We start from the raw sequence: 18,286 nt of genomic DNA, 5'->3' as shown, positions 1-18,286 counted from the left end.
CGGATATGTGTTCTTGGACAGAATGGTGCTTTGGAGACTGGAAGTACCCTGCCATAGTTCATTCAAGGCGGGGGAGCAATTCTTTGCCTGACTCCAGGCCGGCAGACGGGCCGAGTTGCGTAGGGGTTGAGAACCAGGCTGTCTGGGTTCAAGTCCCAGCTCCTGCACTTCCTAGCAGGGCAGCCTCAGGCGAGTGACTTCTCCAGGGTTCAGTGTTCTCATCTGTACAATGGGACCTTTGCGAGGATTAAGAGTCAGCTCTTGGAAAGCCCCCAGAACAGTGATTCATACCTAATAAGGCCAGCTGTCATTATCATATGTGGCCCACACTAGGGGCACTTAAAAGGGAGAGACCCTAGGCCCTGGGGGAAGCTGAGTCTGGGGGTGGAGTGGGGGGTCTTCCCACAGGAGACATGGTTTAAGTGGGCCTTGAAGAGCGTGCCAGGGTCAGAGTGTTAGTGCGGTTGTGTAATTACGTCTGTCTTGTAGTCTGTCTCCCTGGTGCCTGAGTTTCTGAAGATGAGGTCACGTGTCACCAGGGGCCGGGTCATCAGGGCCCAGGTTAATGACCCAGCACACAGAGGGCCTCAATGCACATCTGCTGAGTGAGTGAGTGAATGGATGAATGGCCGGATGCAGGAGCTAACTGTAGGGGCCAGGCAGGGGCAGTGCCTCTGGCAGGGGGACAGCGTGCCAGGGGAGAGAGTGTATGTGTGTGTATGGCTGGGTGGGGGGTCAGTTCAGTCGCTCAGTCGTGTCCAGCTCTTTGCAACCCCATGAACTGCAGCACACCAGGCCTCCCTGTCCATCACCAACTGCCGGAGTTTACCCAAACTCATGTCCATTGAGTCGGTGATGCCATCCAACCATCTCATCCTCTGTCATCCCCTTCTCCTCCCACCTTCAATCTTTCCCAGCATCAGGGTCTTTTCCATTGAGTCAGTTCTTTGCATCAGGTGGCCAAAGTATTGGAGTTTCAGCTTCAGCATCAGTCCTTCCAATGAACGCTCAGGACTGATTTCCTTTAGGATGGACTGGTTGGATCTCCTTGCTGTCCAAGGGACTCTCAGGAGTGGGGGTCAGGTCTGTGCAAAAGAAGAAAGGGAAGCTGAGGTCGGAGGTGAGGGACCCTCCCACAGGCAGAGGGCCATGGGCTGCATCTTCTCTGTGTCTTTCTGAATGTCAAGCCCAGTCATCCGATGCGCTGCCCTGACTTCGTATCCTTTCCTTAAAAGTTCCCTGATTGCCTCAGAGCACACCCACATCCATGATGTCACTGGGCTTCTTCATAGCCCGATTAAGGTAGCAGACTCCCTCTGCCCTCAGAATCAAAGCCTAGGGCCTTAGCCTGGCCTGCAAGCCCCTCCTCTGCTCACCCTGCCCCCGACACAGCCTCATCTCAGGCTAGTCTTTGCTTCACCTGCAGGGTTCCAGGGACCTTAGCCTCCTCATCCTTCCTCAAACGCCCCAAGTCCTTTTCCACCCTAACCTCTTTGCACATGCTGTTCCTTCTGCCCGGAAAGCCTATGCCCCCTCTCTCTGCCTCCTGCACTCCCCGCATCCTTCAGGTCTCAGCCCATATGTCACATCCTCTGAGACGCCTTCCCGAGCCCCCCGTGCCTTCAGATTTATTTGTTTATAAAGATTTTTTTTTGAAGTGGACCGTTTTAAAAGTCTTTACAGTATTTGTTAGAATATTGCTTCTGTTTTATGGTTTATGTAGAACCTTAGCTCCTCGACCAGGGATCAAACCCACACCCCCTGCATTGGAAGGCGAAGTCTTAACCTCTAGGACCACCAGGGAAGTCCCCTCATCAGATTTATATACTCCTATCTGGTCTTTATCCAAACACCCCCTCCTTTTCCCCCTCAAGCCCTGACCTCAGTTTTCCAATCATGGGGTCACTTGTAGAGTTATGACTCCACTGCTGCCAGTCTGGAAGCTCCATGAGGACAGGAGTGAGTGGTGCTGTGTCTGTGTCTGACAGCTCTACTCACTTCCCTGGTGGCTCAGACAGTAAAGAATCTGCCTGCAATGCCAGAGGAGACCCAGGTTTGATCCCTGGGTTAGGAAGATCCCCTGGAGAAGGGCATGGCAACCCACTCTGGCATTCTTGCCTGGAGAATCCCATGGACAGAGGAGCCTGCTGGGCTATAGTCCACAGGGTCACAAAGAGTCAGACACGACTGAGCGACTAACACAACAGCTCTACTCGGGTCCTAGCTTGATGTCTGGCTCATGACTGGCACAAAATACATATTTTTTTTAGTGAACAAATGATTGATTCCCAGATCATCCAGCCGGGCAAGGCAGAGTCAGCCAAGAGCCCAGACCTTTTGACACACATCTGCTCTCTTCCGTGACCTTGAGCATCTCCTGGCTGGGGTTTCCCCAGACCCTCTCAGAAGAGGTGGTCAGTGCAGGGCAAAGCATCAGATGGCCCCAATCCCAACCCTAGCATGGCTCAAGCCACCCCTGGGCAAGAGGTTTTTCTACTTTAGCTTCAACTTCATCTATAAAATGGGAAATCAGTTGTTACCTACTGAGGTGTAAGGATAGAGTGAGTGAAGAATGTGAAGGGCCCAGTGGGCACAGAGCTGTGAAAGATGCTGGAGAGGTGGGTGGCTGTGGGCTTGTTACTGTCACTCTCGTCATGATCAGGAACAGCAGCAGCAAAGCACTGGAACAGAGAGGTAGCAAGACCGGAGTGTTCAAATCCAGGCTGCAAAACCTGGGGCAAACAAGCCTGAATTCCTCCGAGCCTCTGTTTCTCCATCAGTAAAATGGGGCCAATGTCAGTGCCCCCTCTTAGGGTCCTGGCCCCAGTGAGAGTTGGATAGACATTAGCTGTCCCTACTGCCCATCACTGTAGGTCAATGTATGCTTGATGTCTAAGAGGTAGGGGTGGTAGGCAGGGGCCTCTGGTAACAAGCAGGGGAGAAGAGAGACGATTCTAATCTCCGATCTAGAGCCGGGGAAGCAGAGAGAGACAGAAAGAGGGATCTGGGAACAGATGACAAAAGGTTAAGTGGCAAGGAGACTGCAGGAGGTGGCAGGGGTAGTGATGAGGTAAACACGTGACCTAGGAGCCTAGTGGGGTTTAGGGAAGTTACGGAGTAAGTGAGTTGTGACTGGTTACCAGGGGAGATGAGAGCCAGTTGTGGACATGTCCCTAACTTGCAAGGACCATGTCATGGGACACAGCCCTTCTCCCCAGTGCCTCTCGGTGTCCCCATTGTGTTCAGGAAGCTACTATGCAGGAGTGACTATCTCCCACTTCCCCCTTGTGGGGCTTCCCCAATGGCTAAACAGCAAAGAATCCATCTGCAATGCAGAAGACAATGCAGATTCAATCCCTGGGTCCCGAAGATCCCCTGGAGGAGGAAATGGCAACCCACTCCAGTATTCTTGCCTGGGAAATCTCAAGGACAGAGGAGCCTGGCGGGCTGCCGTTCATGGGGTCGCAAAGATTCGGATATGACTGAGCGACTGAGCAGACACACACACTCCCCCCTTGCGCCTTCCTAAGGCTGCCCTTGGGCCAGGTTCTGGGCAAGGTGCTGAGAATTGTGGGAAGGCTGTGCATCAGATGTTGGGAGCGGGCAGGGCAGGGGAGGTGTGGGCAGCACGGAAATGCAGAAATATTTCTATTCTATGTCCCCACTCCCCATCCAGTGCTTAGCATCGGGGAAGGAGGCTTCTGGGAAGGCCAGGTCAAAGGTCGCGTCGGCTGGTTCCCCTCTGACTGCCTGGAAGAGGTGGCCAACCGCTCCCAGGAAGCAAAGCAAGGTAACAAGGAACCCCCAGGTGTCCCCGACTTACTCTAGATTCTCATGTCCCTTCCTTTCCCCCTCCTGGTGGGGGTGGGAGGTCGAAGGGAAGGTTTGGGCCAGGACCCCAGGGGCTGAACCCATGATTTCCAGAGTAGAAGGTCCAAGGTCATCCTCTGTCCCCCTGCAGAAAGCCGAAGTGACAAGGCAAAGAGACTCTTCCGGCATTATACCGTGGGCTCCTACGACAGCTTTGATGCCCCAAGGTAAATGTCCTTACACTCTCGGGCAACCCCCCCAGCCCAAATCCCTCCCATTTCGCCTTTTAAATATTTCCTCCACCTTCTAAATATTTCCGCCACCTTGAAGCCCCCTCTCTTGTCTGCTCCCTCTAGCGTTTGATCCGGGGTAGAGGGAGGCAGGGTTAGCTTCAGACCACACAACCCAACCCCAAACCGTCCTTGGCAGCCACTGAGACTGCCCAGCTCTGGGGTAGCCAGAGACCAATGAGGTGGACTGGGGCAAGGTGGGGATGCCGGGGGCGCTGGGGAGCTCACCTGTATGGTGGCTGGAGGCTCCTGTCTCCTCCACATGCTGCATCTCTGTGAAGTCCTGTGCAGCGGAAGTGTGTGCATCCCGAGCTGGCATGTTGGGGGGGTGGGGGGGGGGGACAAGCAGAGCGGGCCAGGCGGGGTGGGGGCAGGGAGAAGGCACACTGACACCTTTCCCCTCCCTGGCTGCTGGCTGACTTGCTTCTGAAGCTTGATGGATGGGATTGGCCCAGGGAGGTGAGAGGGGAGGGGAAGGGAGGAAACGGGGTCAGGAATGGGAAGGAAGGGGTGCCTGGGGGCGTATGGATGTGTGTGTGTACCCCCAGAGCTAAAGTTCCCCTGTGCGTGACCGTCTCACACAGTCGGCGAGCATCTCTGTACAGATTCCCCAGGCGTGTTCTCGCCCATGTGCCTCTGTAGGTGTGCATGACACGTGTCTGTGTGCATGTGTGGCCGGAGGCCCTTGGAGTTCTAGCCCCGTGCACATGCCCGTGACAGTGAGAGGGTGTGTCCCCCTCGGTACAGATGGGTGCATTTGTGGCTGTCATTTCTGGGTGCACGATTGTGGCTCATTGTGCAGCTGGCTCTCTCTGCACCTCTCTTTCCCCGAATCCGTGTGTCTGAGAATGAGGGCCAGTGTTTTTCAGAGATGTCCAGTGTGTCTGCCTACCACCTGGGGACCGGTGGTGGGTCCCTGCACATGCCTGTCCCTCTTCATGCACGTCGCTGTGTGTGCGCATTAACGCATAAAGTGTGTGCATGCATTTGTGTCTATCTGATTGATCTGGAATTCAGGACCTGGGGTGTTGGGGGAGGGGAGGGAGGAAGAGGGGAGGACTCCAGGGCTTGAGCTTCCAGAAGGGCCAGGCTGTGGGGGAGGGATGGTCATAACTGGGCATCTGAAAGATGACATCCCCCCCCACACCGCTCCCCCTAATCCAGGGAAGGGTCTCCTTGTTCGTAGCATCCTTCCATTAAATGTGTCCAAACCTACGTGTCTGTGTTCTGGCCAGTGGGGATGGATCGGGGCGGGGGAGGGCCGGGGGAGGAGGGGGGAGGAGAGAAATGACAATATGGGAAGAGAGGGTGGGACTGGGGTGCCACCCTGCTCCCCAAGTGTCCGAGGCGCTTGACCATTGTGCGTGTTCGCCTGGCACGTCTCCGGCTCTGGGCACTGGGTGAGTATCGAGGTCCGCCCCCACCACCGGAGTCTCCCCATCAGCCTCTGCTTCTTGTCTCTAGTCAGTGTCTCTGGGTCTCCCCTTGGCTTTGGTTTGGGGATCGTTTGCTTTACCAGCTGGATGAGGGTGGTCGCTCAGCTTCTTTCTCCTCTTTCCTCTGCTTGTCAAGTGCGTTGCCCCCCTCTCCCTCCCTTCCTGCCCGCTGGCATGTGCTGCCCTGCATGTCTGAGCTTCTCCTCCCCACACCCCCACCCTCCGCTGTCCCCGGCCCTGTCTGGGGTGGCCTGGCCCGTGCTGTGACCCTGCCTCCCTGCCGGAGCTGTGTCTTCCCGCCGCGTGTAACCCCTCTTGGCCTCTGCTGCCCTCTCTCCTCTCCCCGGGGGTCTGCGGCTCCCTCTCTCTGGCGCGGAGCCGTGGTGCGTGGATGTCCCTCCGCCTGGACTTCTTTGCGGGGAGGGGTGTCTCTCCCTGCCCTGGTGCCCAGTCTAAACGTCCTGGCTCTTCCTTTCCGGCCCCTTCCAGACTGTGTCGGGGAGCATCGTGCGTCTGTGTGCCGCGGGGGGCGTGGGGGAGGGCTGTGCGTCCCCTCTCGGGGTCTCTCTCGCCGCGCTGTCCCCCCCGGCTCGGGAAGTGGGGCTCGGTGTCCGCGCGTCCCTCGCACGCGGTTGCGAGGCGTCTCGTGTGATGTTGTGCGTCCCTCTCCCCGCGCTCCCTCGCTCTGCACCTGCGCGGGAGGGCTCGGGAGGGGGGAGGGGGCGAAGCGGGGGGGCCCAGACCGGAAGTGCCTCCCCCTTCTCCTCCCCCCGCGCTCGCCCCTCCCCCGTCTCCCGCCAAGGGGGCCCCCGCGCTCCCCTGCCGGCCCCCTCCCCCCGGCCCGGCCCCCTCCCCCGCCCGGCGCAGGACGCCAAGGGGTTAAGCCTCGCGCCCGCCGCCCGCCTCCGGAGCTGTCCGCGGTGCTGAAGCCGGCGCCGTCCGCGGTCCTCGCGCTCTCGCCGCGGCCCGACCCCGCGGCCCGCGCCCCCGCGGCCCCCCGGCATGTGAGCCCCCGGCCCTGCCCTCCCTCCCGCGGGAGGGCGCGCGCCCCCTCCCCCTCCCCCTCCCGGCGCGGGTCAGCATGAGGCGGGGCCTGGGGGCCCGGACACGGGGGTTCGGCCGAGCGGGGACGGGGACGCGGCGGCGGCGGCGGCGGCGGGGGCGGCCGGCACCGGGGCCGGGGCCGGGGCCGCGGCGGCGATGGCTCTGTCAGCGGTCGGCGGCGGCGGCGGCGGCGGGGGTCTCGGGGGCGGCCCCGGGGGGGGCTCCCTGCCGCAGCCGCCCCCCGCGCTCTCCTCCAGCTGGCCGGCCCTGGGGCCCCGGCGGCGCAGCGTCTGGTATATCTACAGGTAACGGAGCGTGCCGCCCCTTTTCCCCCCGCGGCCCGATCCGGAGGCCCCGGCCGCGGTGACGACCCTCCCCCAGCCGCTGATCCCCCATCCCCCAGGCTCCCTCCCAGCCCCCAAGCCTCCCGCCCCCTCCGCCCTTCTCCCCTAACCTTCTCTCGGCACTAAGCCCTTTCCGGACCCCTCTTCTCTCCCCTTCGTTTTCTCATTACCCCCAACCCGAGCCTCTCTCCCCGACCCCCACCACCATCACCCCCGACACACACACAGGCACACACACACTCCTCCGGCCCTTCGTAGGCCCTTCTAGGCTCCCTTCAGCTCCTTCTCCAGGACGTCCCTCCTAAGGAGGCCCTCCAAACGGACTCCACTCCGGGATTAGGGCCCCGCTTGTCCTTTCTGCCACCCTTACCTCCCCCACTCTAGAGCCCTCCCTTCAGGCATCTGCACCCCAGGCCCGCGTTCCTCTGATTCCTGTGTCCCCGCGCCCCTTCACGGAGTTGGCAAGTCCCCCCATTCATACCCCTCTCTCCCATTCACAGTCATCTCCCCCCCATCACACACGCATCCCGCCCCCGTCTCCCCTCCCCTCCTCTTTTTCCGCTGCGTGTCACTGTGCGACGGTGCGTGTGTTCCTGTGGCTGTGGCGGTGTGCGTGCGTGTGTATGACTGCCTGCAGCCCTGTTTGTGTGTGTGTGTATGTAAGCGAGAGAGAGAGAGAGAGAGAGAGAGAGAGAGAGAGAGAGAGAGAGAGAGAGAGAGAGAGAGAGAGAGATGGTGGGCTCCCGGCCCACCTCCCCAACTGTGTCCATCTGTATGTCCCTGTTTGCCGGCGTCTATCTCTGTGTGTGACTTGGAGCGATAGCGAGGCTGTCTGGGGACTAGTGTGTTTGCGTCGGGGAGGGGGGGGTCTGTCCCAGAGACTGCGGCTGTGTTTCCCAACACCCACCCTTCTTGCCCAGGCCTGTCCCCTCCCTGCCAACCACCCTTCACCGGTCCCCATCCCCACGCACCCCTCTCCCTGCCCTCAGGGGTCTGTGACTGTGTGGGGCACGTGTGCTGAGACACGGTTGAGCTTCTGCACGGGAACTGCATCTGCTTCTGTGTGTCACTTCTCAGCATGGGAGGGGGCTTGCTTCCCTGCGGGGGCAGGGGGAGGCTCTGGGCAGGCCGTGGAGAGGCCCCGTGGAGCTGGGACACGGGGAGGGGCTGAGTGGCAGAGGGGGCGCTATGTACAGCAGGAGGCTCTGGCTGTGGGATGCTGGGTGTGCGAGAGGGACCTTCAGCGTGGGGGTGGGGGGAGTGGAGGCTGCTGCAGTCCCTGTGTGTGGGATCTGGTGAACAAGAGCTGGCCGCTGAGCTCCAGAGGCCGCTCAGGGTCGCCGAGGGATGGCCTGGGGCGGAGCATTGTGTGTGCTCCTGCAGGGCAGGTAGTCAGCCCTACGGGAGCATGAATGGGGTGCTGCGTGGGTTGCGAACGGTAGGGCAGGGGGCGGGGCTAGAGGGTCTGGGTAGGAGGGTGGCAGGACGGAAAGGGAACAGGGGGTAGTGGGGGATACTGAAGTCGGGGGAGGAATGGGGAAAGCCGGAGCAGAGGAGCAGAGCGTGTGCGCGGGGCCAACGGAGGAATGGGGTAAGGAGGGGGTGCAGGAAGTGTGAAGAGAACTGGGGGGCGGGGATTCAGGCAGTTCAGGGAGAGCACAGAGAGGAGATGCAGGGAATGTAAATGAAATGCAGCTGCCAGTGAAAGGAGACAGAAGGAAGGGTGAAGTGAATTGAGGATGCGAAAGTCGGAGGAGGCTTCCACGGATGAGAATGGGGTGGGGGCGGGGAACTGGAGTAGGAAAGAAACCTAGGATGCTGTAGGGGATACAGTGGGGTTCTGTACTGAGGCTCGAGAGGCTGCGGGAGGGATGAGGGCAAAGGAGAGAGAGAGCTGGCCTGAGAGGGGGTGAGGAGGCCACAGAAATCTGTGGGAGACAACTGTGGGAAAGGGGATGTGGGGTGTGCAAGGGCAAAATGGGAGGTGGGGGGACAGCCCCGTGGGGTGTAATGCGGGCTTGCAGAGGTGAGAGCTGGTGGGGAGGGGGTTAGGGTCCCGGGGAGCTTTCAGACGACTTGAGGGGGGATCCAGGTGCAGAGCCAGAAGGTATACACAGGAGTAGAGGAGAAGGAATACCCAGTTGTAGAGAGTTATGGGCACAAGAGGGCAACTGGGCAGTTCAAGGAGCGTGAGAGAGACTGCACACAGAGCTGGGGGTTGCGTTGGAAAGTCATGGCAAGGAGAGGCGGATGTCCAGGATGGGGAGACTCGAGAGGGAGGGGTGGGGTGATCTGCTAGTGTTTGGATATTATTGGGGTATATGCTTGCCTACCACTCCAGTATTCTTGCCTGGAGAATCCCATGGACAGAGGAGCCTGGTGGGCTGCTGTCCATGCGGTCGCACAGAGTCAGACACGACTGAAGTGACTTAGCATGTATGCATGCATAGGTTGCCTATGGGGAATTCAAATCTTGGATGTGACATTTTTTTCTGACAGGTGTGATCTTGAGCAAATTTATTTCTCTGTGCCTCAGTTTCTTCATCTATAAAATGGGAATGATAACAGCCAGCCCCTCCCAGGGGGTGTCATGAGGACTGAATGAATACATAAACATAAAGTGCTTGGAATGCCGTCTGGCGTTCAGCAGCGGTTCGTAAATGTTACTTATTGTGCTACAGGCATAGCCTGGGATAAATTTCAGGAACTGGAGGGGCACGTTCATGGTGAACTGGAGCAAACGTATATGTGCTGGGGTTTTTGGTTTCAGTGGAGTGGAGGTTGTTACTATTGCAACTACCTGGGTATTTTCTTGGGAATTGTTGAAGAATGTTGTTCACTGTGTGAGCTCAGGCAAATTGCTTGACCCTTCTGTGCTTCTGTTTCTTCATTTGTAAAGTGGAAATGGTACTCACGCCTACCTAGAGGCTGGCCGTGGGAGATGATGGATTGAGTCATTTACCTGTCATTTACCATTTTCAGATACTGATTGACACATAGCATGGGCTTTTTCTTCGCATCTAATGGATAAAGGAGTCTTACTGAATTGTATTAGGGGCTGGATGTTTGGGGGAAGCTTATGTGTGAAGTGTGAGGAGAGAGTGGGGGTGAAAGATGGAGGGGGATGGGGGAAAGGTAGGGTTTGTGGGATGAATGAAATGAAAGTGAAACTGCTGTAAATGAGGAATAAAGGGGATCTGAAGAGCATTACTGGCCACTGGAGGGCCCTGGAGATCCGGAAGAGCTATGGGGCAGCGAGGGCATGAGGGCTCAGAGGAGACTGTCAGGCTACACGGTGGGCCCAGAGCTGGGGACAAGGATGCTACAGAGTTCGTGGTCAGACACAGGCAGCTCTAACCTCTCAACCCATTTCTATTGGCCCCATCGTTCACCCACTCAAGGAGCCTTCTTGACCTCTTTCCTCCCCTTCTTCATCGCTTTCAACCCCTTCCCTCCTTCTCTTCCAACATTCTGTCCACTCAGATACAAGGAGATCGATCCCTGGGTTGAATACAAGGTCTAGAAGACATAGTGGATATTGTGTAGACATGTTTACTGGAGCATCGTCAGCTCTGAGCCAGGGCAGTTATGGGCTGTGTCTACATGTGCGTGCCTGCTGTTGGGTCCATGGGGTTCTAATAGTGGCTGGGAGCAGGGCTGGGGCCAGGGCACATGTGCAGAACACTGTCCCTATGGTACAAATGTATGGATTCAACTGTGGACATGTTGGGGGTCATGGGAATATCCAGCAGGGCTTGCGTGTGTGGAGGGGGTTGGTGCCAAAATACAGTAAGAACACATTAAGTATTATTGGCATGTGCTAGTTTGTGTTCAGGGGGCGTGTTATGGGAATAGACTGAGATCAGAGTGTGGGGGAGTTATGGGATGTGTGGGGGAGGGGGTTGCTGAAATATACTGGAGTATTTGTGGAGGGCTGTTTTGCCAAACCTGTGGGGGTAGGTAATTGGAATGCACAGGGAGCATGCTTGTCTATTATGGGAGTGTGTTGGGGCCTGCGGATATTACTGGGGTATTCTGAGGGGGCTGCGTGTGCGCTGGGCCGGGTTTCAGACGTGACTGCAGGGTGTCTGGACGCTGCAAGGCATGCTGCCTCTGGGGACAGGGGTGGGGGATAGTGGGTATTCTGAAAAGCCTGGAGCCGGGTGCCTGGGTAATCCTGCTTATACTGGGGCTCCTGGAATGGAATGGATGTGCAGTCCTGATGTACAGCATGGTGATGTCTAGGGTTTGTGGCTGTTACCTGAGTGAGCCTGGGGCCAGTGTTGAGAGACATGAAATAGGTCTGCGTTTGACTGAACCTTCCTGGCTATGTGAGCATCCCCTAAATACACTGGTGGGCTCTGGTGGCCTTACAGGGAACTCTCCACGTATTCACATGCAGTTTTCATTTTGCTAGAATCCTCTGACCGCATGAAGGAGATCCATTTGAGTATGCCAGGAAGTAGATGTCATTGCTGCACGCTAGAATTTTCTGTGGTGATGGAGATGTTCCGTATCTGGGCCATCCAGAGTGGTAGCCACTAACCGTATGTGGCTCCTGGGCCCTTGGAAATGTGGCTAGTGAGGCTGAGGAACTGAATTTTTCCATTTAATTTTTAATTAATTTGCATATAAATAGACACAGGCAGCTAGCGGCCACCATATTGGACAGCTGCTGAATAAGCAGTGTTACAGTTTGCTCAGGGACCTGGGGAGATGTTACTGTAGCATGTATATATGTGTGTGAGTATATAGTCTGGGAGTCGGGAGAGGTATCATCCAAGTACAGTTGTCCCCTGGACCAAAAGACTTGACCAGAGACAGAACACATCCTCCTGCGTCTGCGCTCTGTATGCAGCACTCTGCTGAATACTGTGTGCACTCTAGATTAGGGAACTCACACCGTGACCCTGTCAGGTGGGGTCTGTCATCGTCCGCTGCGATAGACAAGGCAACCGAGGCCCCAGAGGTTAAAGTCGGGGCTCAAGGTCACAGGCAGGAAGTGGCCAGCAGGGCCTCCAGCCAGGCTGTCTGGCGTGTGGCAGTTGTACCTCTGCGTTCCTCCTGCCGTGCCTGCTGAATGGATGGGTGGATGGATGCCCTGATGGATGAATGAGGAAAGAGTGAGTGGGAGACCGCGCACCCCGGGCTCCGAGGGGGAGAGGCCTGTCAGTGCTGCTGCAAGCAGACGCACGTGGAGTGGGTGAGGAGGCTCCTGGGAGGAGGAGGGGGGCGGGACGAAGGGTTCCGGAGCTTAGGCTCAGGTCACCAGGTGGCTGATGGGGCACCAGGTGGCTCCGTGTCTCATGATCCCTTTTCCACTCACCCCACCCCGCCCCTCCCCCACCCTCCCCGCCAGCGATTACATCATCAAAGAGAAGACAGTTCTGCTGCAGAAGAAGGACAGTGAGGGGTTTGGGTTCGTGCTCCGGGGCGCCAAGGGTGAGTGCCGGCCGGGGAGGGCACGGGAGAAGGGCTCTCTGACCCAGGGGGATGGACAAGGGAAGGGACCCCCACCCACCTCTCAGGAACCCTCCCCCGACCTGCCCACCACCCCACCCCGGGGTGCTGGTCCCTCAGCTACTGTGAGGCCTCCGTGACTTGGGTCTGAGCCCCATCCCCTGCTCGGCCTCTCCACCCTCTCCCCTCCGACCCCGCCGGCTCCTCCCCATCTGCAGCGCAGACCCCCATCGAGGAGTTCACCCCCACCCCAGCCTTCCCGGCACTGCAGTATCTGGAGTCGGTGGACGAGGGTGGTGTGGCATGGCGGGCTGGACTGCGAATGGGAGACTTCCTCATCGAGGTGAGTCCTGGCCCCCAGCCTCCCAGGGGCTTCTCCCAAGACCCAGAGCCTGGCCCACCTGCCACAGACACCATGCTTTCCCCTGGGACCCTAGCAACAAACCCCCAGAACCCTAGTGATCCATGCCAAGATGCTGCTGCCCAGAACCAGATTCTCCTTTGGCACCAAGCTTTCCAGCCCCATGCCCTGCCCTTCCCCCCGCCCCCCAGCAGCTAGCCAGCCTCTTCAGTGATTCCATCTGAAAGCCTCTCGAAGCATATCAGACGATAACAGACCTGTCCCAGGGTGTAGGTGCGCACACGTGTGTGTATGTAGGCAGGCACGCGCATGTGCACACACACACACACAGCTGGAGGATAAGGAGGAAGAGAGGCAAATAGGGTGGGCCCAGCCCCTTCCCCAACCCTGAGGCCCTAAGAGTTACAGGAGTGGAGAGGTAGGGGCTTGCAAGGGGGCTGGGGGGAGGAGAAGAGTGACGGACAGCGCCGCAGACAGGGCCAGGCAGGAGGAGGCCACTTCAGCAGAGACCCAGAAGCAGAAAGCATCCCACCCCTCACATATCAGCTGTGGTTGGGGGTGTCTGTGCCACAGGTGAACGGGCAGAACGTGGTGAAGGTCGGCCACCGGCAGGTGGTGAACATGATCCGACAAGGGGGCAACACGCTGATGGTCAAGGTGGTGATGGTCACCAGGCACCCGGACATGGATGAAGCTGTTCATAAGAAAGGTGCTCCTCCCCCCGCCTTGCGTGGTCAGGCTTGGACACTCCCCGCGCCCTCCGCTGCTACTGGATTAAGACTCTCTGCAGCCCTAATGACCCAATGGTCCCGTCACCAGCAGCAGCCGCCCCCTCCCCAAGGCTGCTTGATCATGACTCTCAGGAGAGGAGCTGAGCCCAAGCTTAGCTTGCTGGAAGCTCCCCTGGAGAAGGAAATGGCAACTCACTCCAGAATCCTTGCCTGGAGAATCCCATGGACAGAGGCGCCTGGTGGGCTAGCTACAGTCTGTGGGGTCTCCAAAGAGTAGGACACGACTTAGCGACTAAACACCATCACCGGCATCTCTTCTCTGAGCTCTGGGAGCGCCGCGGTGGTTGGGGGTGGGGTGGGCCTGGAGGGTTTCTGTCCATGGTGCCGACGTCTGACCTCACTGTCATTTTTTTCCAGCACCCCAGCAAGCTAAGCGGCTGCCGCCCCCAGCCATCTCCTTGCGTTCCAAGTCTATGACCTCCGAGCTGGAGGAGATGGGTGAGCTGGTGGGGCTGCCGGGGACCAGGTGCTGCGGAGGGAGAGGGGGCCAAGGGCGGCTGGACCAGCCCTGGGTTTGTTAGTGTTAGTGACCAGGGGCTCTCGTCCTCCTGTCCTCATCGCGTCCCCCAGCCCACAGGTCAGACACCCTCTGACCTGCGTGTGTGTCGCTGGGAACGGGCGTCTGAGAGTCAGCTTTCCCTGTTTCCATCTGTTTCTCTGTCGGGTGTCTCTCTGGGTCTGTAACGTTCCTCTGCGGGTCCCGGTTTCCTTTCTAGCCCCTCTCCGTCTGTCCCAGCCCCACCCGCACCCTTCATTTCTCCCTCTACCAGCTCCCCGCACTCCCACTAACAGAAGGGAAGGCGAGCCCCCTCCCTCCAGGCAAGGCCGAGTGGACCCGGGGGGTCCGGATCCCCGCTCCTCCCCCGCCCCGCCGCCCCGCCGGAGCGGATCGGGGCAGCCGAGCGCCCCCCACCCCGGGTCCCTGAGGGAGGCGGGCGTTCCAGAAAGGGGGCCCCTCGCCTCCCCACGAAGTCCTAACTCTTGGCTCCTCTACTGCCTCCCCCCCGGGCTAGTCTCCCCCTGGAAGAAGAAGAGTGGTGAGTGGGCACAGGGCTGGCGGGGGGGCCCCAGTCCCGTCCCCGCCGGCGGGCTCGCCCCTCCCCGCCCCCGGCCCCTCCCCGCCCCACTCGCGCTTGCGCACGCCCGCCGGCCACGCCCGCAGGCCACGCCCACCGCCGGCCGAGCCCGCGCCGCCCCGCCCCCGGGGGCTCCCTTGGGCTTCATCCGCCTCCTTTGCCCACAGAGTACGAGCAGCAGCCGCCGCCGGTGCCCAGCATGGAGAAAAAGAGGACTGTGTATCAGATGGCTCTCAGTAAGTTGGCCCAGCCCTGCTCCCCGCGGGGCGGCCCCAGCTCCCCCGACCCCACCCCCCCTGGGGTGCCGCATCCGCCCCCCATCCCTCTCGCTTCTACCCCGTGCCCCCTTCAGCCACTTCCACGCTGATCGTACACAAACCCCAGCTTTGCACCAGCTGTTACGGTTAAGCACCCACCTCTGTCCTTAGGCTCTTCGCAGCCCCTTCTGCCTCCGCTCCACCCTCCCTCGTAGGATGTCTGTTCCCCGCCCTCAGCCCTTTACATCGCTGCATCCTGCCTGTCTTGCCCGGCTGGACCGTGTGTCTCCGAGGAGGCCCACCGGGAGGGAGATGGAGATGCCCTTCGCTGGTTCATACAAGTCACTGAATGGGGCACCCAGCAGCTCTGTCTCTGTGCCTGCCAGGCCCAAGCCCACTTCATTTCGCTGTCTCTCTGTCCCTCTTCCGCCTCCCCCTAGACAAACTGGATGAAATCTTGGCGGCAGCTCAGCAGACCATCAGTGCAAGTGAGAGTCCTGGGCCTGGTGGCCTGGCGTCTCTGGGCAAACACCGACCCAAAGGCTTCTTTACCACTGAGGTAGGCAGCCTGGTCTGTGGGACTGGGGAACCTGGGGGACTTGGGGGGAGGGAAGGTTGAGGGGTAGGCAGGGCAACTTGTAGCCTTTATCCCTCCCTCTACAAACCCTTTGTGATTCCACTGTGTTGAGTGCTCTGCCTAAGGGGCACCGGATTTTCTGGGGTCCCTCATTGCTCCCCACTCTGGGGGGGTCCCCTTTCCTCTCTACCCGTCCTCCTCCTCCTTTATCCCCCCAGATCCCATCTCTGTCACCTCCCCCCACTCCCCATCCCCAAATTTCATTGCTCCCTCTCTGGCCCACCTCTTTCTGTCCATCTCCGACCTGCCTTAAGGATCTCAAGGAAGGTAAATGGAGGTCAGGGATGGCACTCCCTGGCACAGGCACAGCGCATAATAATAGGTGCTCCACAAGTGGTAGTTATTAAAATATTAATTATCGTCTCTGTCTCCGCTCTGCCCGCTCACCTGCAGTGGGTGTTGATCACATTTCTGACACTCTGTTTTTAACATGGATTATCTCATTCATTCCTTGGAATCATCCTGGAAGGTGCACTCGGTTGTGATACAGAAGGGAAACTGAGGCTCAAAGAGGGAGCCAGGATTTCAGCCCCAGGCAATTCGGCAACTGGATCCACGGTCCAGCCACGGCCCTGTCGTTTCTGGTGCAGACCTGCTGGTCCCTCACTGGACTGTGCCCCTTCACGGGGACACATCCCCACCACTACTCTCCAGTTCTCTGCCCAGGCCCTCCCTGCCCTCTGAGTGCACCCTCTGACTCCCTTTCAGTAGGCCACACCCACCACCTGGTGGCCAAGAGGCCACTGACTCTAAAAAACCCTGTGCTTTGACTTTGGAGGGATTGTGGATCCTTTTAGGCTGGCCTAGTCCTCCGAATAATACTCCAAATTAATACTCTGAATAATGTATAAAATAAAATACATAATCCATAAGGGTCAAAACCCTTGATAGCTCAGCTGGTAAAGAATCCTCCTGCAATGCAGGAGACCCTGATTCAATTCCTGGGTTGGAAAGATGAACTGAAGAAGGGATAGGCTACCCCTTCCAGTATCCTTGGGCCTCCCTTGTGGCTCAGCTGGTAAAGAATCTGCCTGCAAAAAGGGAGATCTGGGTTCAATCCCTGGGTTGGGAAGATCCCCTGGAAAAGGGAAAGGCTACCCACTCCAGTATTCTGGTCTGGAGAATTCCATGGACTGTATAGTCCATGAGGTTGCAAAGAGTCGGACACGACTGAATGACTTTCACTTCACAAGGGTCAAGAACAGTACATAACCATGGGGAGTGACAACGGAAGGGTGTAGCCCCTCAGGGCAGTACAAGCCTCACCAAAAAGAATTCAACTCTTGTGAGCAGATGAAGTGAGGTTACAAGCCCCTTGAACCAAAAATAAAGGTAAAATATAATATATAAGATAACAAAAGAAGCCAGGTACACAGAAAAACAGTTATCAAAACATTTTAAAATTTTTATTAATATTTATTTTTATTTATTTGATTGTGCCACATCTTAGTTGCTGCACGTAGGATCTAGTTCCCTGACCAGAGATGGAACCCCAGCCCCCTGCATTGGGAGTTCAGAGTCTAAGCCACTAGACCACCAGAGAAGTCCCTCAAAACACTTTTAAAAGCAGAATTTGTGATACAGTCATGTCGGTGCCTTTTCTTCAACACAGTAGCCAGCAAGTTCCGGTGGTGGATCTAGACTACTCTAATTTCAAAGTTTCAAAGAAGCATAAACACTGTTTAGCGAAATGTGCTGTGAAGAAAGCTCTGCCATGAAGCAGGCAGAAATACTTGTGATTTCTGATATAGTCACGTTTTGCTAAGACTGGCACGTTGTGTGGCCGACGTCCTTAATTGAGGAAATGTGTTTTAGTTGAAGGCTAATGAAAATCAAGATGTAGGGAGTTTTCTCTCCATCCTAGTGCACAGCCCCCTCCCCACCCCCAAAATCTATCCACAGCCCTCCCAAGGGTTCAAACACCTACTCTGGAAGGGTCAGTACTCTTACAAGAGTCAAATGCAGCTGGCAGATTTTGTATTCAGAATTTCTTTCCGATTTAAAGGCAGAGGGTCCTTGGCTACTTCTCAGGGCTGGGCCCAGGGCCCTGCATGCAGGAGGCCCTTCCTTCACACCTGTCCTTGGTTTCTCAAAGAATCTGAAATCTCTCAGCCTGGGATTTCCCTGATGATCTGGTTGTTAAGACTTCCACTGCAGGAAGCCCTGATGATCTGGTTGTTAAGACTTCCACTGCAAGAAGCACAGGTTAGATCCCTGGTCAGGGAGATTAAAATCTCGCATGCCACGTGGCCAATAATAATAACCTACAGTGGAAAAGAACCTGTAAGAGAACAGACACATACACGTATATCATTTTGCTCTACACCTGAAACTAACACAACATTAAATCACTGTAAATCATTGTAAATCAATTCATTGTAAATCAGCCATACTTCAATTTAAAAAAGCACATGGGCAGTAGAGCCAGGCAAACCTGGCTTCAAAGCCTGACTCCCTCTAACTCTCTCACTTGGGCCATGCTTTATAATTTTTCTGTGCCTCAATTTCCTGTTCTGTAAAATATGGCTTATGTCAGTCTTGCTGGCTTTTAGGAGGATTGAATGAGATCAGCTTCTAGCAGAGGCTCTCAAGAGATGGTGAGCACCCCTAGCCACCGTAACCTAACTGGAGCCCCCACTGTGACCCCAGCCTGCACCCCCAGAGATGAACCCACAACAACATCCCAGACTCAATATGGAGTCTCTAGTAACAGATTAGGGCCAATCCTGTTCTCATTTATTCAACAAATGCATGGAGTACCCACCAAGTGCCAGGTTGCC

At 57.4% G+C, this 18,286-nt stretch overlaps 1 protein-coding gene across 2 annotated transcripts in view; it reads left to right on the top strand.

The window, feature by feature from the left end:
• The window catches only part of SHANK1 (SH3 and multiple ankyrin repeat domains 1), a 47,268-nt gene that overhangs the window by 16,512 nt on the left and 12,470 nt on the right, over window positions 1-18,286 (top strand). For both annotated transcript variants that reach the window (XM_069551316.1, XM_069551315.1), the window contains exons 12-19: window positions 3,677-3,790; window positions 3,962-4,037; window positions 12,284-12,366; window positions 12,603-12,727; window positions 13,319-13,454; window positions 13,894-13,974; window positions 14,780-14,848; window positions 15,310-15,428. In XM_069551316.1, the coding sequence (XP_069407417.1) occupies window positions 3,677-3,790; window positions 3,962-4,037; window positions 12,284-12,366; window positions 12,603-12,727; window positions 13,319-13,454; window positions 13,894-13,974; window positions 14,780-14,848; window positions 15,310-15,428 (803 nt within the window). The remainder of the gene's footprint in view (window positions 1-3,676; window positions 3,791-3,961; window positions 4,038-12,283; window positions 12,367-12,602; window positions 12,728-13,318; window positions 13,455-13,893; window positions 13,975-14,779; window positions 14,849-15,309; window positions 15,429-18,286) is intronic.

This window comes from Ovis canadensis, chromosome 14, assembly GCF_042477335.2.
Source record: "Ovis canadensis isolate MfBH-ARS-UI-01 breed Bighorn chromosome 14, ARS-UI_OviCan_v2, whole genome shotgun sequence".
Taxonomy (NCBI): Eukaryota; Metazoa; Chordata; class Mammalia; order Artiodactyla; family Bovidae; genus Ovis; species Ovis canadensis.
The sequence above is the reverse complement of the archived record's forward strand: the minus strand, read 5'-3'. Positions and strand labels throughout refer to the sequence as shown.